This window comes from Neoarius graeffei, chromosome 21 (assembly GCF_027579695.1).
Source record: "Neoarius graeffei isolate fNeoGra1 chromosome 21, fNeoGra1.pri, whole genome shotgun sequence".
Classification (NCBI taxonomy): Eukaryota; Metazoa; Chordata; class Actinopteri; order Siluriformes; family Ariidae; genus Neoarius; species Neoarius graeffei.
Window position 1 is genome coordinate 43,856,808 of NC_083589.1, and position 19,915 is coordinate 43,876,722.

Sequence of the window (19,915 nt, forward strand, 5' to 3'; positions counted from 1 at the left end):
CTCCGGCGTCGGCCGTCCATTCTTCACGTCCCGTTTTCCTTGAAAGTCCAACTTTGAGAAACCTTTCAGTTGAGCTATTACATCCTCCATTGTTGCAGTCAATCGGAGCAAGCCAACAACAGTCCAAATTAAACTTCACGTGACGACGTAGAGAAGAAGCAACCACCAAACAAGAATAACTGAGCTCACGTACGCCCTCTGCACTGCGGCAGAGCTACTGCCTGCCTCACCTCATGTCTTTTCAGTGCGGCTTTATGTCAAATTGTTAACACTAAATAAGTGATACACATACGTAGAAAACATTACATATTATAAGGAAAGTGAGGACATATTATACACGTCTATAATGTATAAAAAACATTTTAATACAGCATTACGTTGGTAGCATACACAGAGTAAGCAAAAGGCATGTGCTCAACCCAGTTAACAAGGGATTGCGCAATCTGACGTGAGGCACGGCTTGGTGCTGCCTCACGTTGCTGCATATTCGCTGCAATTGAATCGGAAATAGGCAAATACGGCGATTTTGATCGCAAAAATGATTGAAATTATTTGAATCATACAGAAATGGCGGGCGGCACGGTGGTGTAGTGGTTAGTGCTGTCACCTCACAGCAAGAAGGTCCGGGTTCGAGCCCCGGGGCCGGTGAGGGCCTTTCTGTGTGGAGTTTGCATGCTCTCCCCGTGTCCGTGTGGGTTTCCTCCGGGTGCTCCGGTTTCCTCCACAGTCCAAAGACATGCAGGTTAGGTTAACTGGTGACTCTAAATTGACCGTAGGTGTGAATGTGAGTGTGAATGGTTGTCTGTGTCTATGTGTCAGCCCTGTGATGACCTGGCGACTTGTCCAGGGTGTACCCCGCCTTTCGCCCGTAGTCAGCTGGGATAGGCTCCAGCTTGCCTGCGACCCTGTAGAAGGATAAAGCGGCTAGAGATAATGAGATGAGATTGGACAAATCTTTATTGTTATCATTATTTACATTCATTACATCTCATGATGGCTGGATGATGACCGGTGAGGCCCTGCCTCACCTGCCGCCCCTGACCGCACGTCACTGCATTGTACGTGAGACTATTTTTTTGTTAAAAGCAAAGGGTCATCTCACACCAAATATGGACTTTGTTTAATTTATTATGGCTTACTGATTACTGTTTATAGTATTTTTTAATGTCGAAACATTTCATTTCATTATTTTTAAGCCATTTTTGGTCTACAGCATTTTTCACATGTGCCCAAGACTTTTGCACAGCACTGTATATTAACTCTTTCACCACTGCGTAACTTCATATACAGACTGCAACAAACACTTTATATAAGAAATACCATTTAGACCAAGTAACTTTGTAATAAATTCAATACAAACCAGTAGACAATTTTAAAAGAAAATATAGTGAACGTGAGTGTGTGCCATAGTGACATATTTGGTACTGCTGGACATGAGAGGAATTCTGCTTCGAGAACATGTAACATTTCTGACAATAAACTGAACACTGTTACCTTTGTATTTAATCCACTAATATTTACCGAAAGAAAGATGCATGACCCTAATTAACAAACTAACATCGTGCTTATCTAAATTATGTCGTAGGAAATCCTGGGGAATCTGACTTCTCAACCAATCCCTATATACAACACACAGGGGTTTCCCTACTATATAGCGCTTTGCAGTGGTGAAACGGTGAAGGTTAAATGTGCAACAGCCTATTTTTTAATGTCTTATGTGCAGGGGCTTCAAAGTTTGGGAGAATAGCAGGGTACAAATAATTTACAGCAGGGTGCAAAATGGTAAAATGTCTGCCAGCGGCAGACATAATGCACGCAAAGCATGCAGGAATATTAGATAGATAGATAGATAGATAGATAGATAGATAGATAGATAGATAGATAGATAGATAGATAGATAGATAGATAGATAGATAGATAGATAGAGAGATAGAGAGATAGACAGATAGACTTTATTGTTACAGACTCAAAGGTCCAAATAATACATATAAAAATACACACTTAAAAAAAAAAAACATTTAAGATAGGCCAACATAAAGTTGGCTTTTCCAATGTTTCCACATGTCAGAAATATATAAAATATCACTCTCCTTTATATTACACAAACTCATGATGATAACATTTCTAGATTCATATAACCTACACATAAATTTGTGCATAAGTTTCCTCATCAGAGCCTGAAATGTAGGAACCTTAGCATTTACAAACAAAGCACTTGCACTTTCCCACCTCGGGGCTTTAAGCAATATTCTCAGTGCATCATTATAAGCCACCTTAATCTTATTTATCTTTGCTTTGCTATAATTATACCAATGCTAGATAGATATGCAAGTACGAATTTTTCATGGGGCGGGATGGTTTGGAACAGGCCATCTAAAATTGGGATAACATTTACCCGGGACGGGTATTTGAGGCGGGTCGTCTAGCTTAAGCTTGATTAGCGTTGTTACGCACGCCAGTGTTTCCCACAGAAATTTTGGAGACTATGGGGGAGGCGCGGGGGTTGTTTAAAATTGAGTGATATGTTAAATATTAAGTTATTACTGAAAAACTATTGATTAAAAAAACAGACACTGAGAAATGGTCCTATAAACAACTTTACCAATATAAAAGATTACCAGGACTACAAAAATGCAGAAAAATAGGCTTTACTTATCCAAATGCACCTGTTGGTTCAAAAGTTAAAGTGCATAGAACCTCACAGCACAACATGAAGTTACCTTAAAATATAATATAAATGCCTCAGCTTTCATGTAAGAAAAAAAACTATTAATACTAGTACTGTGTGCAGGCAGTCTCTCCTGAAGACTAAATTAAACAATAATTATAAACTAATAAAATAAATGGCTCAGGCTTCATAGAAGAAAAAAACAATTTGAACAGAATCTCACAGTATGATGCTAAAGCTGCCTAAACAATGGAAAATAAAATACCATTTTGGCAAAAATGTTGGCATCCATTAATTTCTTGTATTAAATAAAAAAATATGTTGCCAGATACTGCTGACGTTTTACAGCCCAAAATATGTTCAAAACCCGCCAAAATGCACTTAAAACCGCCCAAATTGGGCGGGAAAACGCGCAATCTGGCAACACAGGTGGCAGTAATGCCTGCACTCATGTCGAGGCTGTAAACAAAATCTGGCAACACAGGGCAGTAATGGCTGCACTCATGTCGAGGATGTAAACACAGTTGACGCGGCAACGGACATACATGACATAGTGGATGTAATTTACGTTCACAACTTTTTTTGCTGTCAGAAATATTTAATATTAAATTTTGTGACTCTACTGACAATAGCCGGCGGCATAACAAGCCATGCCGCCGGTGACCGGCTACTTTTGAGACCGCTGTATGTGTGCAAATAACCTGGAAAATATGTAAAACATCCATTATCTATAGCTGCTTATCCTGTGCAGGATCGCAGGCAAGCTGGAGCTTATCCCAGCTGACTATGGGTGAGAGGCGGGGTACACCCTGGACAAGTCGCCAGGTCATCACAGGGCTGACACACAAAGACAAACAACCATTCATACTCACGGTCAATTTAGAGGTACTAATTAGCCTAACCTGCATGTCTATAGGGGGAAACCAGAGCACCCAGAGGAAACCCACGCAGACAACACGCAAACTCCACATAGAAAGGCCCTCGTCGGCCACTGGGCTTGAACCCAGGACCTTCTTGCTATGAAGCGACAGTGCTAACCACTACACCACTGTGCCGCCCATGATAAAGCATAAACGGCATCAGCACAGGTGTATTATGTGGCTGAAAGAACCCTTTTGGAAAACTGTGTTAGGGCCAAGAGTGCTTGTGTTTGTTAAGATGGGCCTTCTGTCAGTCTTTTTATAGCCACTCCCAAATGTCCATTCACTTCAGCCATATCTTAGTCTGTTTGGAATAAAATAAAATAAAATAAGGCTGAAACCATTAAGGCAAATAATTCTCCGATGAGGCGGCATGGTGGTGTAGTGGTTAGCGCTGTCGCCTCACAGCAAGAAGGTCCGGGTTCGAGCCCCGTGGCCGGCGAGGGCCTTTCTGTGTGGAGTTTGCATGTTCTCCCCGTGTCCGCGTGGGTTTCCTCCGGGTGCTCCGGTTTCCCCCACAGTCCAAAGACATGCAGGTTAGGTTAACTGGTGACTCTAAATTGACCGTAGGTGTGAATGTGAGTGTGAATGGTTGTCTGTGTCTATGTGTCAGCCCTGTGATGACCTGGCGACTTGTCCAGGGTGTACCCCGCCTTTCGCCCGTAGTCAGCTGGGATAGGCTCCAGCTTGCCTGCGACCCTGTAGAACAGGATAAAGCGACTACAGATAATGAGATGAGATGCTAGCTAACTCCTGTGCAGCTAAGATTGCTAACGATGCTTGAAAGTGATGTCTAACTCTCACTGAACTTGTTGACTCCACCAACTGTTAAAGACCTAGCCTTGACTAATTTTGCCTAATGCACCTTTAAGAAAGTACAAAACTCAAACCAAATCACAACATCCATAATCGGCAGTAATCTCCAAACTGCGAAGCAGTGACTAGCTCCTTGGTTTTGTGATGGACTAGCGTCTCACCTGAGAGGTCGACTCTCTCTGCTGTCGTAGATATAGAAGAAAACGTCCAGCTCCTCACCCAGGTTCACGTTCATCAGACTCTTCATGTGCACAAACAGGTGATGTGTGCTTGCTGGGACCGGCGTGTCTTTTTTCCGGTGCCGATGTTCCATCTGAGATTGTTGAACACATGCACAGACACACATATCACCAGTGAGACAATACTACTTCTCACCAACAGCTTATTCATTTCAATTCAGTCTCATTGTATCGCATGTTTAACAGCAGATATCGTCACAAAGCAGCTTTACAGAAATCTGGATGTAGATTTCGAATTAGAACTCGAATTAGCAAGCCAGAGGCAAGAGAAGAAAAATCTCGAGGCCACACGAGGAAGAAACACTGAGAATATCCGACTCAAAAGGGAACGTTGGAAAATGGTTTATAAATCATAAAACAGGGTTCATAAATCATTACGGTGTAAAGACGAAACATGAAACAGTGCACAGTATAAACGTAGCTACGCAGGACAACACCGTGGTAGTTGAAGGGTTTCTTTAAAGTACTGAGTCTTTCCCAAACAAAATACCCTGAATGCACATATCCACACAATGATGCCACAAGGCTTTATAAAAAGACTAGCAGAGCTGCACGCATGCCACAGCCACATCCTGGAGTCCCATCATGTGTGTGTGTGTGTGTGTGTGTGTGTGTGTACAGAAACAGTCATGGCTAGCTTTGAGGGATTCGGCCAAGAACATAGCCCCCTACTTTTCCAGATGGCCTGTGAGAGAGGTGCCAACAAGCAGCTCTGCATCCTTTTTCCTCAGCTACCATACAGCTGACAGACGCACAGCGAGAAAGCGAGAGAGAGAGAGAGAGAGAGAGAGGAAAGGAGGTCAGGAAGATAATACTGCACATAACCAGGGACGAGCTGATTTTTTAAAAAAAAAGAAAGAAAAGGGATGAAATGGAGGAACGGTTATGCAACATCTGAAATAAACAGGATTATGTGATGAAGTGGGTGGAATTTCATCAGAGATTTCACCACCTCTTCATAGAAACAAGAACCGCACATGGTGCTTAAGCCTCTTAGTCTTGCTGCTAACCAGTGTCCAAAGGGCAGCCGGGTCCTCGCCTCATTCTCATAATCACTCACAAGGACCATAATCAGTAACCACTGTGGAGACGGGACGCTTTTCACTGCCAACATCACTTCCCAAATGAGTGAGAGGAGAAAAGCAAAACAGGATCTGAAACTAGGCTGACGTATTAAATGATGTCGATCTTCTCGCCAACTGCTTTCCCATGTAGTGTCTTTCTTCCTCTCCCACCCGCACACACACGTACTGTACATACACTCAGTGATTCCTCAGTGCATAACCAAAAGTGTGTGTGGGTGGAGTGTAGGACCTGCTTTAGACCTGTGCCATTTATTGCACTGTAGTAAAAGTGTCACTGTTAATGAGTCAATAAGCACAAATATTTAAGCTACACTCCATGAGAGAGCTCAAACCCACACTATACCACCAGATGAACACTCCCACACTCCAGCGTGGCACAGGATTCAGTGCCAATAAATGAATGCAAACTTTGTTAGAGCAAAATAAATTCAGTCTGAATCGAACTCGATCTGAATTTATATAAGTGGTAGTGAGACTTACAGATGTAATGTGCACAATATAGGGTTAGAAAAATCAATAGCTCAGGCATTCAGGACAAGAAGTCTGGGCTGTCAGCTTGTTATTCATAGGCTGGCTTTTTTTTCTTCTAATGTCTTCTCTCCCCTGTTCACTATTAAATCTGACAAAATCAACTTTTACTGTTAAAATTAATCAGTGTGCATAGATGATGGACAATTTTTCCAGAAACAGGAGCATTCAGATGGTGGAAAATACTGATGAAATTGTGCAAAATAGTGCAGCGTCAAGTTGTAATATAACTCTTCTGCTTGCACAACACCCACAATATGCCATCAGGCAGTTAAACAATGTTGATAAAAACTAAAAATGGCAAGCATACACGGACAATAAAATGCTAAGCATACTCGGACAACAAACACGCTAAGCGTACTCGAATAATAAAGACGCTAAGCGTACTCGAATAATAAACATGCTAAGCCTACTCGAATAATAAACACGCTAAGCATACTCGAATAATAAAGATGCTAAGCATACTCAAATAATAAAAACGCTAAGCCTACTCGAATAATAAAAACGCTAAGCCTACTCGAATAATAAAAACGCTAAGCCTACTCGAATAATAAAAACGCTAAGCATACTGGAATAATAAACATGCGAAGCTTACTCAAATAATAAAGATGCTAAGTGTACTTGAATAATAAAGACACTAAGTGTACTTGAATAATAAAGACACTAAGCATACTCGAATAATAAACATGCTAAGCGTACTCGAATAATAAAGACGCTAAGCATACTCGAATAATAAACATGCAAAGCATACTCGAATAATAAAGACACTAAGCATACTTGAATAATAAAGATGCTAAGTGTACTCGAATAATAAAGACGCTAAGCATACTCGAATAATAAAGACGCTAAGCATACTCAAATAATAAAGATGCTAAGCATATTCGAATAATAAAGACGCTAAGTGTACTTGAATAATAAAGACGCTAAGCATACTCGAATAACAAACATGCTAGGCATACTCGAATAATGAACATGCTAAGTATACTCAAATAATAAAGACACTAAGCATACTCAAATAATAAAGACGCTAAGCGTACTCGAATAATAAAGACGCTAAGCGTACTTGAATAATAAAGACGCTAAGCTTACTCGAATAATAAACATGCTAGGCATACTCGAATAACAAACACGCTAGGCATACTCGAATAATAAACATGCTAAGCATACTCAGATAATAAAGACGCTATGCATACTTGAATAATAAAGATGCAAAGCATACTTGAATAATAAACATGTGACGCATACTTGAATAACAAAGATGCTAAGCATACTCGAATGATAAAGACGCTTAGCATACTCAAATAATAAAGACACTAAGCATACTCGAATAATAAACACGCCAAGTGTACTTGAATAATAGACGCTAAGTACACTCAAATAATATGCTTTATGTGTGATGTAAAGAGTAACCCTCTACAGCTCTAAGTTGAAGGCACAAATATGATAAGCTTCCTCAGACACTTTCTTAGAAAAGTAAGTGCTATGCTTTGTTGGTGTCTGTATTAATGCATTTAATGAGAGAACTAGCTTGCCATACTTTTTACGATGTTAGTTTCCGTTATTAGCCCGTCAATTAGACATGGACCATGCAGCACCTCTGACTTTTCACACTGCCTGATGGCCCAAACCTGTCAATATACAGTGGGGCAAAAAAGTATTTAGTCAGTCACCAATTGTGCAAGTTCTCCCACTTAAAAAGATGAGAGAGGCCTGTAATTTTCATCATAGGTATACCTCAACTATGAGAGACAAAATGAGAAAAAAAATCCAGAAAATCACATTGTCTGATTTTTAAAGAATTTATTTGCAAATTATGGTGTAAAATAAGTATTTGGTCAATAACAAAAGTTCATCTCAATACTTTGTTATATACCCTTTGTTGGCAATGACAGAGGTCAAACGTTTTCTGTAAGTCTTCACAAGGTTTTCACACACTGTTGCTGGTATTTTGGCCCATTCCTCCATGCAGATCTCCTCTAGAGCAGTGATGTTTTGGGGCTGTCGCTGGGCAACACGGACTTTCAACTCCCTCCAAAGATTTTCTATGGGGTTGAGATCTGGAGACTGGCTGGGCCACTCCAGGACCTTGAAATTCTTCTTACAAAGCCACTCCTTCGTTGCCCGGGCGGTGTGTTTGGGATCACTGTCATGCTGAAAGACCCAGCCACGTTTCATCTTCAATGCCCTTGCTGATGGAAGGAGGTTTTCACTCAAAATCTCACAATACATGGCCCCATTCATCCTTTCCTTTACACAGATCAGTCGTCCTGGTCCCTTTGCAGAAAAACAGCCCCAAAGCATGATGTTTCCACCCCCATGCTTCACAGTAGGTATGGTGTTCTTTGGATGCAACTCAGCATTCTTTCTCCTCCAAACACGACAAGTTGAGTTTTTACCAAAAAGTTCTATTTTGGTTTCATCTGACCATATGACATTCTCCCAATCCTCTTCTGGATCATCCAAATGCTCTCTAGCAAACTTCAGATGGGCCTGGACATGTACTGGCTTAAGCAGGGGGACACGTCTGGCACTGCAGGATTTGAGTCCCTGGCGGCATAGTGTGCTACTGATGGTAGCCTTTGTTACTTTGGTCCCAGCTCTCTGCAGGTCATTCACTAGGTCCCCCCGTGTGGTTCTGGGATTTTTGCTCACCGTTCTTGTGATCATTTTGACCCCACGGGGTGAGATCTTGCATGGAGCCCCAGATCGAGGGAGATTATCAGTGTGCTTGTATGCCTTCCATTTTCTAATAATTGCTCCCACAGTTGATTTCTTCACACCAAGCTGCTTACCTATTGCAGATTCAGTCTTCCCAGCCTGGTGCAGGTCTACAATTTTGTTTCTGGTGTCCTTTGACAGCTCTTTGGTCTTGGCCATAGTGGAGTTTGGAGTGTGACTGTTTGAGGTTGTGGACAGGTGTCTTTTATACAGATAACGAGTTCAAACAGGTGCCATTAATACAGGTAATGAGTGGAGGACAGAGGAGCCTCTTAAAGAAGAAGTTACAGGTCTGTGAGAGCCAGAAATCTTGCTTGTTTGTAGGTGACCAAATACTTATTTTACCGAGGAATTTACCAATTAATTCATTAAAAATCCTACAATGTGATTTCCTGGATTCTTTCCCCCATTCTGTCCCTCATAGTTTAAGTGTACCTATGATGAAAATTACAGGCCTCTCTCATCTTTTTAAGTGGGAGAACTTGCACAATTGGTAGCTGACTAAATACTTTTTTGCCCCACTGTATTTAGCGCAATGCAGCATGAACGTGGTTCTAAAAGTGGTATTTACAGCCCTCTGAGTGGTCCAGCCCGACAGTCCACAATTTTATTTTCCGGGAATCCATGATTTACGAATTCTAACATTATGGTAATAGAGATCATTTTAATCTACTGTGAAAAGTTGTTATAGCTGTCAGACATTATGGCCTTATTCCAGTCACACTAATGTAGTTCTTACCACATTAGTGTGACTGGAATAAGGCCAGTGTTGATTTCCTAACAAGAATTGTTACTATTAATCAAAGGAAGAAGTCTCTGGACAGTCCTGGAGGATGTTGGAGATATTTTTCTCAAAGGCATTCATTCTGTCTAAACTGTGGATTATTTATCGTTTGGCGCATCCGTTCTCTCAAAAGCAGTAATATGAGCCATGGCATCATCTCTTTATAGACTTCATAGTTATAAAAAATAATCGCACATTATTGCTTTTCTCGAGGAAGTAGTCATTACTGCTGCAAATGTGTTTGTTTCAGTAGCTTGTGAATAAGGAAGGGATGTTTTGCACTGTTTTGGAATGGGAAGAATGGTACTAGAAGTAGGAATGAGAGTCTGTAGGTTTGTAATGAAATGTGGTTTTCAAGAAAAGAATCTTCTGACATCACTGACATGTCCAAAAAAAGGTTATGCTTCAGCCAGGGTGCATGATGCACCATTAATAGTCCAGAGCTGGGCGAAATGTGGAGGAGGAAAGAAATGAACAGGTCGTGGTTCCAAAAATGGTGTCCTCTGACCTGCCCAGCAAATTTGTTTTCCCAACAAATCCAACAAAAAGGATGGCACAAGAAGGTCCTGTTTTGGTGCACATGATCTGAACGCAATTCACAGAGGGCTCACAAGTGGCACAACTAAAAAGCCAGGAAATAACAGGTTCGAATCCTGACAGCCATCCGTACTCGGAAGCCAAGTGAGCAAAACTAGCCACGCTTTATAGCTGGGATGGGTGGCATTACTTTTTCTCGCCTTGTCAGTCACTTGTATGGCTAGCCAATCAGAAGCGTCTGCGAGATCATGTATGTACTGTAGAAGAGGGTAGATAGTGCTTTCCTTTGAGTGTGTTACGCTGTCCCATGGTGCAACACAACTAAACCTGAAGAAGTTTAATGTTCAGACAAGTTGCGATAATCTTAAGAGAATATCAGTGGGTGTATTATTCAGATTTCAGAATGCTGGAGGACGATTGCAAATGCATTTCCAAACTCTCAGCATTCCACACCAAGAACCTCTATCAAATTCTACGTATCTTCTGGACAAGAACCATCTCTAACCAAGATCTACTAGCTCAGTGTAATCAGGATAGCATGGAAACCATCATCATGCGATGGCGAGGCGATGGAGATGGATCGGGCACATCCTTTGAAGACAGCACGATAACATCACACATACTGCTCTACGCTGGACACCAGAAGGACGCCGTAAGAGGAGGTGACCCAAGAACACCTAGTGATGCATGGTAGAGTCAGAAATAAAGACCCTGAACCATATCTGAAGCACAGTACGGAAACTGGCCCAGGACAGACAGAAGTGATCATCCTTTGTTGCTGCCCTACATGCCAGCAGGCCTAATAGGCAGTAAATAAGTGTTATTATCCAATCATGCATTGAGAAAACAAGCTCTTATTCCATCCATCTTCATCCGGGAACGACCGTGTACAGACTTTTATTCGAAAGTCCATAGAAAATGTAAAGGGGTGTCCTGCAGAGACTGCTCTTAGAGCACTGAAGGGTTCGTAGGAAATATAGAGACTTTAAGAAATGCAGATAAAGACTAAACGATAGACTGGAAAATTTCTGTTGGACACGAACAAGCAGATACAATAGGACATCGAAGATTAATTTTGTGTATTTTGGGGAAGGAGATAGAAACGACTGCAGTAAGGATTATCAAGGAGATAACCATCACTGTTTTTCAGCCTGCTGATAAAGATGTCATTTCTTCTGCTGAGATTTTTAAATGCCACACATTCCTCCTTAAGGCATTTTTACGTTGATAATTTCTCCTACAGTGGTAAGAAAAAAACAAAAACAAATTCCGGATTGAAATTTTGGTATAGAGTGAGTTATGTTTAGAGAAATCAACAAGATTTCCACTGACTCCAGGAAGTCTGGACATTCCTATTAAAATGCGTGCTGTCATTAATAGCAGGGAATTCACTGGGGATGAGCCTTGTGCGGATACACCCAAGACCATTGGATAACATGGATCATTCTGTAACTATTCTTGGGTTTCAGTCACGTGACTTTTCTTAGCGATTTCACTTCCAGTAAAACAGCTGGTGGTCTAGCAAACCAAAACGGTTGTCGTAGTGCAATAGCGATAACTTATCAGAGTATGCTCATAATCTAGAAGCCACTGCTGGCTTTCGATATATTCAGGAGATTGCTATGTACAATGGAATCAATCCCTACAGTCTGGGAAAGAAGGATTTGTCATACAATCTCGAAAACTACCCTTCCGTCGAGTTCCCCGACATCTCGAACTATCTGGTGTTGCAGACGTCCTTCTACACCGCAAAACAGATGAAAGTGTGGAAGAGTATGGAGGCTTACAACTTTTTTGTATGTGGCTGGGTAAAGGACCTCGGTATCAAGTCGCTGCCGAATGAATCCTGTATTGTTTTTGCCCGTGTAAGGTTTTTTTTTTTTTACTTTTCATTCATGTCTTTACAACGAAGCGCTGCAAGTTGAAGTGTAAACAAACAACAGTTGGCTTGATTCTCACTTGTGTTGGCTCTTATCTCTCAGCTAAATCATTCACAAAGATCATCAGAAACCCCTTTAAAGACCTGGATCTTAGTTAAACAAGACGGAGAAGTGATCACGGCGCATTGTAACTGTACGGCTGGGTAAGAATTTTGTCGCGACCTTCATGCATATGGACTTTGTGAGGAGTAAACAAAGAAACATCTGGGGACTTTAGCGCTTTGTGACTAAAAAAAGTACCGTAAAATAACGACACATAGCAAGAAAAGTACTTGGAAAACACTAAGGACATAGCTGAGAGAGAGATACAAACCTTTCACCAAGTGATCACTGCAAACTCGAGCATGCTTCGACTCGGCTCCCTTCGATTTCAGTGAGAGGTTCAAAAGCCACCTTTCTCGACGTCTTTTTGTGAAATCCTGTGTTCGTTCACCCTTTTTTATTAGTTCACGGGGAACCCTGAAGAAACTTTTATCAGTTTCATGGCTTGATCGATTCGAGCAACCTAAAACAATGCAAGCGTAAGGCATTTTTCATGCGAGCAATGCACCTTCTCCGTACAAACGCTTTGTCAACTGAGCTTTGGTAGACCACCAGCTAAAGTTTTGAATAACTAATGAGGCGGATGTGATGTCACGTGAAACCCAGCAATACACTGCATTACAGCAGTGATGAAGGAGACTTTGAGTCACAGGTTTCATAGGAGCTGCGATCATGAAGCACAGCATGCTCCATACAACTGAATTAAATAACACAGAAGACGCCCTGCTGGCAGGCAGCATCCTCTCCTCTCCTGTCTCCCTCCTGCCTCTGTGAAGACACTAATTGCCATTGTTCTACCTTGTCACCTTTTTTTCCTGAAGTACTGTAATTATCCACTGCTCTGTTCCTCTCCGTAATGGACATGCATTAGGCATTTTCAGATTCTTGTGTTTAGCAGAAACAGATTAGGAGGTTACTTATGTTCAGAGAACACATCATGAAGCCCTGAGGCAGTAAAAGATGCAGTTGCCGTGGCAATGCGATTTCCAGAAAAGGAACGTACCAGTCTGTACAGCTCAGTGACACTGATGTCATCAGGGTCCACCATGCTGAACTCTCTCCTGGGGACCAGGTCCAAACCCAGCTGCCTATGAGAGCAAACATACAAACAAGTCTGTACTTTGGTCTCATCAAGATCACATGTGTACACACTCAACACTTTCAAACAATTTTACAAGCAAAACTCTGAGACAGAGACAGGGCTGCCAGAACAAATGTCATTATTTGAGTAGTATTTGAATGTCCATGATTATTCTACGGGTTGCATTTTTAGTCACATTAAGTCTATCAAAAATACGTTCAATATTAACGTGAAAGCAATATCACACTTGCAATTGTATAATTATACTGGATCGCGTATGGTCAAATCCCAGTCATGCCAATGTTCAGGATAACCACATTCTTGCTCATGTGATATTGCTTAAAAGTAGACTGCCTTTCAGGTTTTTCAAGTGTAGGTCATAAAATTTATTTTCCCTGACACCCAATTATTTTTGTTTAATGGACTGAAAGCTACTGAATTCGAATCACACACTTCCAAATTTATTATTATTTTTTTTAATAGATCAATTAATGAATTTAGGGTCAGGTGGCCCTAAATTCTCCGCTATTTTTTCCTGCTTCACCATGACGCAATACAAGATACTACATCATGCATCACGTGGTGGGCTTTCCCCGTTCACTCAAGGCATTGTGGGATGCAAATTTGAAACAGGAGAGAGCAATGGAGGACGCGAATGAAATGTGAACGACCGACTACAGTAACAGAAAGCGAGAAGAAAAGATGTTATGTTGTGAAGGAAAGGAAACGCAGGTCCAAACTAATAAATATCAGTCGTCAGCGAGCACCTCGGTGTGATCAGCTGTTCGTTAAGCGACAGAATGATGTCACTGTCAGTGCACGGTCAAAGGTAAACCTGTAGATGGCAGTAATGCAACACTGTGGATGCCAGCTGCCGTAAAACCCAAAAGAAGAAGATAAACCTGCGCATGCGCACACGGACTTCCTCTGTCTGTTTGACTGCGCGAAGCGAGCGATTTCATGCACGTTATTTGCTCAGGAATTCCCTCAAATTAAATAACTTCCCAGCCGCAGAATGGCCTGTTTTTTTGTTGTTGTTTTTGTGAGATATTACAGAAATAAACGTATATCACAATGAGCAAATTTCAGAGGGAACTAAATTTCACCGATTTTATGAACTCGAAAGGCCATCTAGCTTTAAGTCTAGCGCTCCTGCTACTGTCTGTTCTGTCTAAGATTCACTAATATTCAAACGCATACACACAGTAAACCTTATAATCAATTAGAATACAAAGCTGTTTTTGAATTTGACAGCCCAAGAAAAAGAAATTGAGAGCGATCAAGAGGAAAGAATGTGAAACGACAGAGAGACAGACTCCCTCACTCATTTCCCCAGTCCAGGCGTGCAGTGATGTGTTGTTTGACGTCCTTCATGCGGTCGTGAGTCAGGTGACCAACCAGAACCTGCCGCCGTAGATCCAAGATCTCGTTCATCACATGCCACAACCTGTGGAACAGATCTCCCTCATTCTTCTGTGGGGAAGAGAAATACAGAGATTCAGTGACATATAAAGAGATCTAGTCCTGATTTGTCTTACCTTTACAAACACATCCTCACTGCCATTTCCTCTTAGCTCAGATGGGTTGCAAATATATTTAGTGTAAATCCACAGGCGATTACAGGAAATCGCACGCTGATTGGTCAAGAAACTCAGACTATTTCTCGATAATCACCTCGAGCGACTCGGCATAACGGCTGTCAATCGCTTTGTCGCCGTGAGGAAGAATGACAAATTATGAAAGAAAATGCTGTTTCTAAAAGCACTAAAGATGCTACGAAGTTCGGTCGAAAACTATTCGAAGGTAAGGTGGAATCGTGATTTATTTTATCTGTTTCAAAATAAAGTATTTTATGTGTGTCGGCAGAGATAAGTGGCACACGTTTGCTTGCGCTTTTATTACATTTGCATGCCACTTTTGAAGATTATAATCATTTTTTTAAACAATCACCTGTATATTTATACTAAAACAATTATCTGCCTCAGGCTCAGTCAGTATCGGTGAATAATAACCTCGACTTCTTCTCAGTTATTATTCGCCGATATTCACTTCGCCTTCAGTGAATAATAAAGACTGCATCATAAATCTTTCTTACACTGGCAGCATTTTACAGAAAGACGTTCCAAAGAAAGACATTTCTCCCAGGATCTGTTGTAAGTCAGAGCACACAATTTACCACATAAAGCTGCTTCCATATGGTGCCCCATTCCCGTAATGTGGACGTCATCTCTGTAATGACCATATCTTCTGTGGGCACCACAGTCTCAAACTGCCTGCAGGTCAAAGTGGAAACGGCATCCAGTCACACAGGGCACATCACACTGCATTAGTGCCTTTGAGTTCACTTTACTCGGATAAATATGTTTTTCTCGGAAAATGAAGAATTTCTTTTACAGCATAAGAAGAAAAGGTTTAAGTTGGAACGTGGACATTTTTAAGTGGCACCAAGCACATTCCCCTTACATCCCACATTTACTAACTAGAAAACAGGAAGGAGAATCCGACCTACTGAAGTGAGACACACCCTGTATCCAAAATCACTCACTACTCACTATATAGGGAGTTCGCCATTTTGTAGTGCTGTCCGAATGTATAGTGAGAATTATTACACCCTATATAGTGGACTCATACCCTGTGTCTGAAATCGCTCACTCGTTCACTACTCCCTACTCACTATATAGGGAATTACTATATAGAGGACTACGGGTATATAGGGCGGCACGGTGGTGTAGTGGTTAGCGCTGTCGCCTCACAGCAAGATGATCCGGGTTGGAGCCCAGCGGACGGCGAGGGCCTTTCTGTGTGGAGTTTGCATGTTCTCCCCGTGTCCGCGTGGCTTTCCTCTGGGTGCTCCGGTTTCCCCCACAGTCCAAAGACATGCAGGTTAGGTTAACTGGTGACTCTAAATTGACCGTAGGTGTGAATGTGAGTGTGAATGGTTGTCTGTGTCTATGTGTCAGCCCTGTGATGACCTGGCGACTTGTCCAGGGTGTACCCCGCCTTTCGCCCGTAGTCAGCTGGGATAGGCTCCAGCTTGCCTGCGACCCTGTAGAACAGGATAAAGCGGCTAGAGATAATGAGATGAGATGAGGACTATATAGTGAGCTCATTGGTAAAACACTTTCAGACACCAGTCCATCGCGCTGGTATTTACGTCATTACCGTCGCACAATTAAAACCTGCCAGATCAGTCGGCTGGTGGGTTTTCAAAATAATAAATACATGCATGTATTTTTGTAATAAATACATATTATACTGAGCGCATTTCCTACATTAATAAATACAAAGTACCTGCATCTTTCAGTTCTTTTTAAACCAAGGCTGAATACTTTCTTCTTTGCCGCTGCATTTTATTAAATCAAATTTGAGACTTTTAATTTGATTTCTTTCAGCGCGACCACAATGCAAGATGGGATATATCGCTTTGGTTAGTGACCATCGGTTGTACGCTACTTTTCGTGATGCATTGTGGGATACTTTGAGTGCACTATATAGGGTGTAAATAATCCTCACTAAGGTTTCGGACAGCACTCCAAAATGGCGTCCCCACTATATAGTGCTCTATATCATGAGTAGGGAGTGATTTCGGACACAGGGTAAGTATCCCACAATGCACCGTGAAAAGTAGTGTACAACCGACGGTCACTAACCAAGCAATATATACCATCATGCACAGCGGTTGAGGTGAAAAAAAAAAAAGTGTGTTGGGGTGAATGGACGGATGAAAAAACACATTATAAATGGACATTCAAGTACAATTAAAAATAGTAAGAGAATAAACAAAGCTAAAATAGAGTAAGACAGATAAAAAGTTAGAGTGCAGAGCGAGGAATTAATCAAAAGCCTCAAATTTGATTTAATAAAATGCAGCAGCAGAGAAAAAAGTATTCAGCGTTGATTTAAAGGAACTGAAAGATACAGCAGACACAAAGTGCTTTGTATTGAGTAATGTGGGAAATGCGCTCAGTATAATGTGTATTTATCACAAAAATACATGTGTTTATGATTTTGAAAACCCACCAGCCGACTGATTTGGCACGTTTTCATTGTGCGACGGTAATGACGTAAATAACGGTGCGGCAGAGTAGTGTCCAAAATCGTTTTTTCATTTTACCAATGAGCTCACTATATAGTCCTCTATACAGTAATTCCCTATATAGGGAGTAGGAAGTAGTGAACAAGTGAGTGATTTCAGATACAGGGACAGACTTGGCCTATTGCAAAATTTAAGTGCCTTCGTTTGCATAAACAGTATGAACTGAGACAGCTTTAATAAAAGCACTTCCTTCTTCCTGAACGAGACCATGCAGTTTACTCACCCCTTGTTCTTGATTTGAGCATTTTTCAAATGAATGTAGCTGCATGGGAAAATCCCCTGCAAAAGACAGAAGGTGACAGACATGTGAGCAATGCTAATAATGAGGTCAGAGGCCACAATACAGTGTTTCCATCCTAAATGTGTAAGGAGAAGCTATAAATGGAGAGTGTTGCGATAAATACATCGACATCTGAAAATACAAGTCAGACAAAGGTGGGCTGTATAAAAGCCGGGTGTCTGTCTCTGGGTTACCTTGGCATTTGGGTTCTTGAGCACGAAGCCTCTGTACCAGCCTACAGAGACAAAAGAGTCACATTTACATTGATGGCATTTGGCAGACGTCCTCGATTGAACTGGCTTGAGGGTTAAAGGAACAGTCCACCGTAATTCCATAATGAAATATGCTCTTATCTGAATTGAGACGAGATGCTCCGTACCTGTCCGAGCTTTGCGCGACCTCCCAGTCAGTCAGACGCTCTGTCACTCCTGTTAGCAATGTAGCTAGGCTCAGTATGGCCAATGGTATTTTTTGGGGCTGTAGTTAGATGCGACCAAACTCTTCCGCGTTTTTCCTGTTTACATAGGTTTATATGACCAGTGATATGAAACAAGTTCAGTTACACAAATTGAAACGTAGCGATTTTCTATGCTATGGAAAGTCCGCACTATAATGACAGGCGTACTAACACCTTCTGCGCGCTTCGGCAGCGCATTGATATGGAGCTCAGATATCAATGCGCTGTCGAAGCGCGCAGAAGGTGTTAGTACGCCTGTCATTATAGTGCGGACTTTCCATAGCATAGAAAATCGCTACGTTTCAATTTGTGTAACTGAACTTGTTTCATATCACTGGTCATATAAACCTATGTAAACAGGAAAAACGCGGAAGAGTTTGGTCGCATCTAACTACAGCCCCAAAAAATACCATTGACCATGCTGAGCCTAGCTACATTACTAACAGGAGTGACAGCGCGTCTGACTGCCTGGGAGGTCGCGCAAAGCTCGGACAGGTACGGAGCAGCTCGTCTCAATTCAGATAAGAGCATATTTCATTATGGAATTACGGTGGACTGTTCCTTTAAGGGCCTTGCTCAAGGGCCCAACAGTAGCGATGTGGCAGTGCTGGGATTTGACCTTCCAATGTCATCAACATCAGTGCTTTTATAAAACCACTGTTTATAATTCACTCTAATTATAATATCTTCAAGCTGATTGGTCACAGAAGTTGACTAATTACGCTCACCGGACACTTTATTAGGAACACCTACTGTTTTATGCTGTGATCTAATCAGCCGATCCCTTTGCAGCAGCACAATGCATCAAATCGTGTGGATACAAATCAGTTAATTAACGGTCACTTCAAACATCCGAATGGGAAAAATTGTGATCTCAAAGTGTGACTTTCACTGTGGCACTGTGGGTGTTGGTTTGAGCCAGATGGACTGGTTTGAGTCTTCCAGAAACAGCTGATCGCCTGGGGTTTCTCACACACACACACACACACACACACACACACACACACACACACACACACAGCAGTTTCTAGAGTTCACGCAGAATGGTGCGAAAAACAAAAAAACACTGACTGAGCGACAGTTCTGTGGGTGGAAACAAATGCCTTGTTGATAACAGAGGTCAAAGGAAAATGGTCAGGTTGGTTCGAGCTGCCAGGAAGGATATAGTAACTCATATAATCACTCTTTACAACCGTAGTGAGCAGAAAAGCATTTCAGCATGAAACAGCAGAAGACCACGTTGGGTTTGACTCCTGCCAGCCAAGAACAGGAATCTTAGAATCAAGAACGAGTTGCTATTAAAGTGGCCGGTGAGTGTAGGTATTTATGAGTATGTGCTCTTCTGAGTTAACGCACTTTGGGTGGATTAGTGTGTACCGTATAGGCTCTGGCTTGACAGACACTGTCCTCTTAATCAATGAAGCTACTGTGCTAATGGCTGTGCTGGATACCAGTACACTTGCTGACTGCAGAGTGATGAACAAAGTGCACAAGGTCAACAGTTAGTACACTACCGTTCAAAAGTTTGGGGTCACTTTGAAATGTCCTTATTTTTGAAAGGAAAGCACTGTTCTTTTCAATGAAGATCACTTTAAACTAATCAGAAATCCACTCTATACATTGCTAATGTGGTAAATGACTATTCTAGCTGCAAATGTCTGGTTTTTGGTGCAATATCTCCATAGGTGTATAGAGGCCCATTTCCAGCAACTCTCACTCCAGTG

At 41.7% G+C, this 19,915-nt stretch overlaps 1 protein-coding gene across 5 annotated transcripts in view; it reads right to left on the bottom strand.

Moving 5' to 3' along the window:
* Positions 1 to 19,915, bottom strand: part of dock4b (dedicator of cytokinesis 4b) — a 278,704-nt gene that overhangs the window by 167,632 nt on the left and 91,157 nt on the right. For 4 of the 5 annotated variants that reach the window (XM_060903185.1, XM_060903186.1, XM_060903184.1 and 1 more), the window contains 6 exons: positions 17,929 to 17,969; positions 17,678 to 17,733; positions 15,535 to 15,631; positions 14,683 to 14,831; positions 13,281 to 13,365; positions 4,566 to 4,717 (listed from right to left, as the gene is read on the bottom strand). In XM_060903185.1, the coding sequence (XP_060759168.1) occupies positions 4,566 to 4,717; positions 13,281 to 13,365; positions 14,683 to 14,831; positions 15,535 to 15,631; positions 17,678 to 17,733; positions 17,929 to 17,969 (580 nt within the window). Of the gene's footprint in view, positions 1 to 4,565; positions 4,718 to 13,280; positions 13,366 to 14,674; positions 14,832 to 15,534; positions 15,632 to 17,677; positions 17,734 to 17,928; positions 17,970 to 19,915 lie in introns of those variants that run through there. The other variant, XM_060903188.1, reaches the window with a different exon arrangement.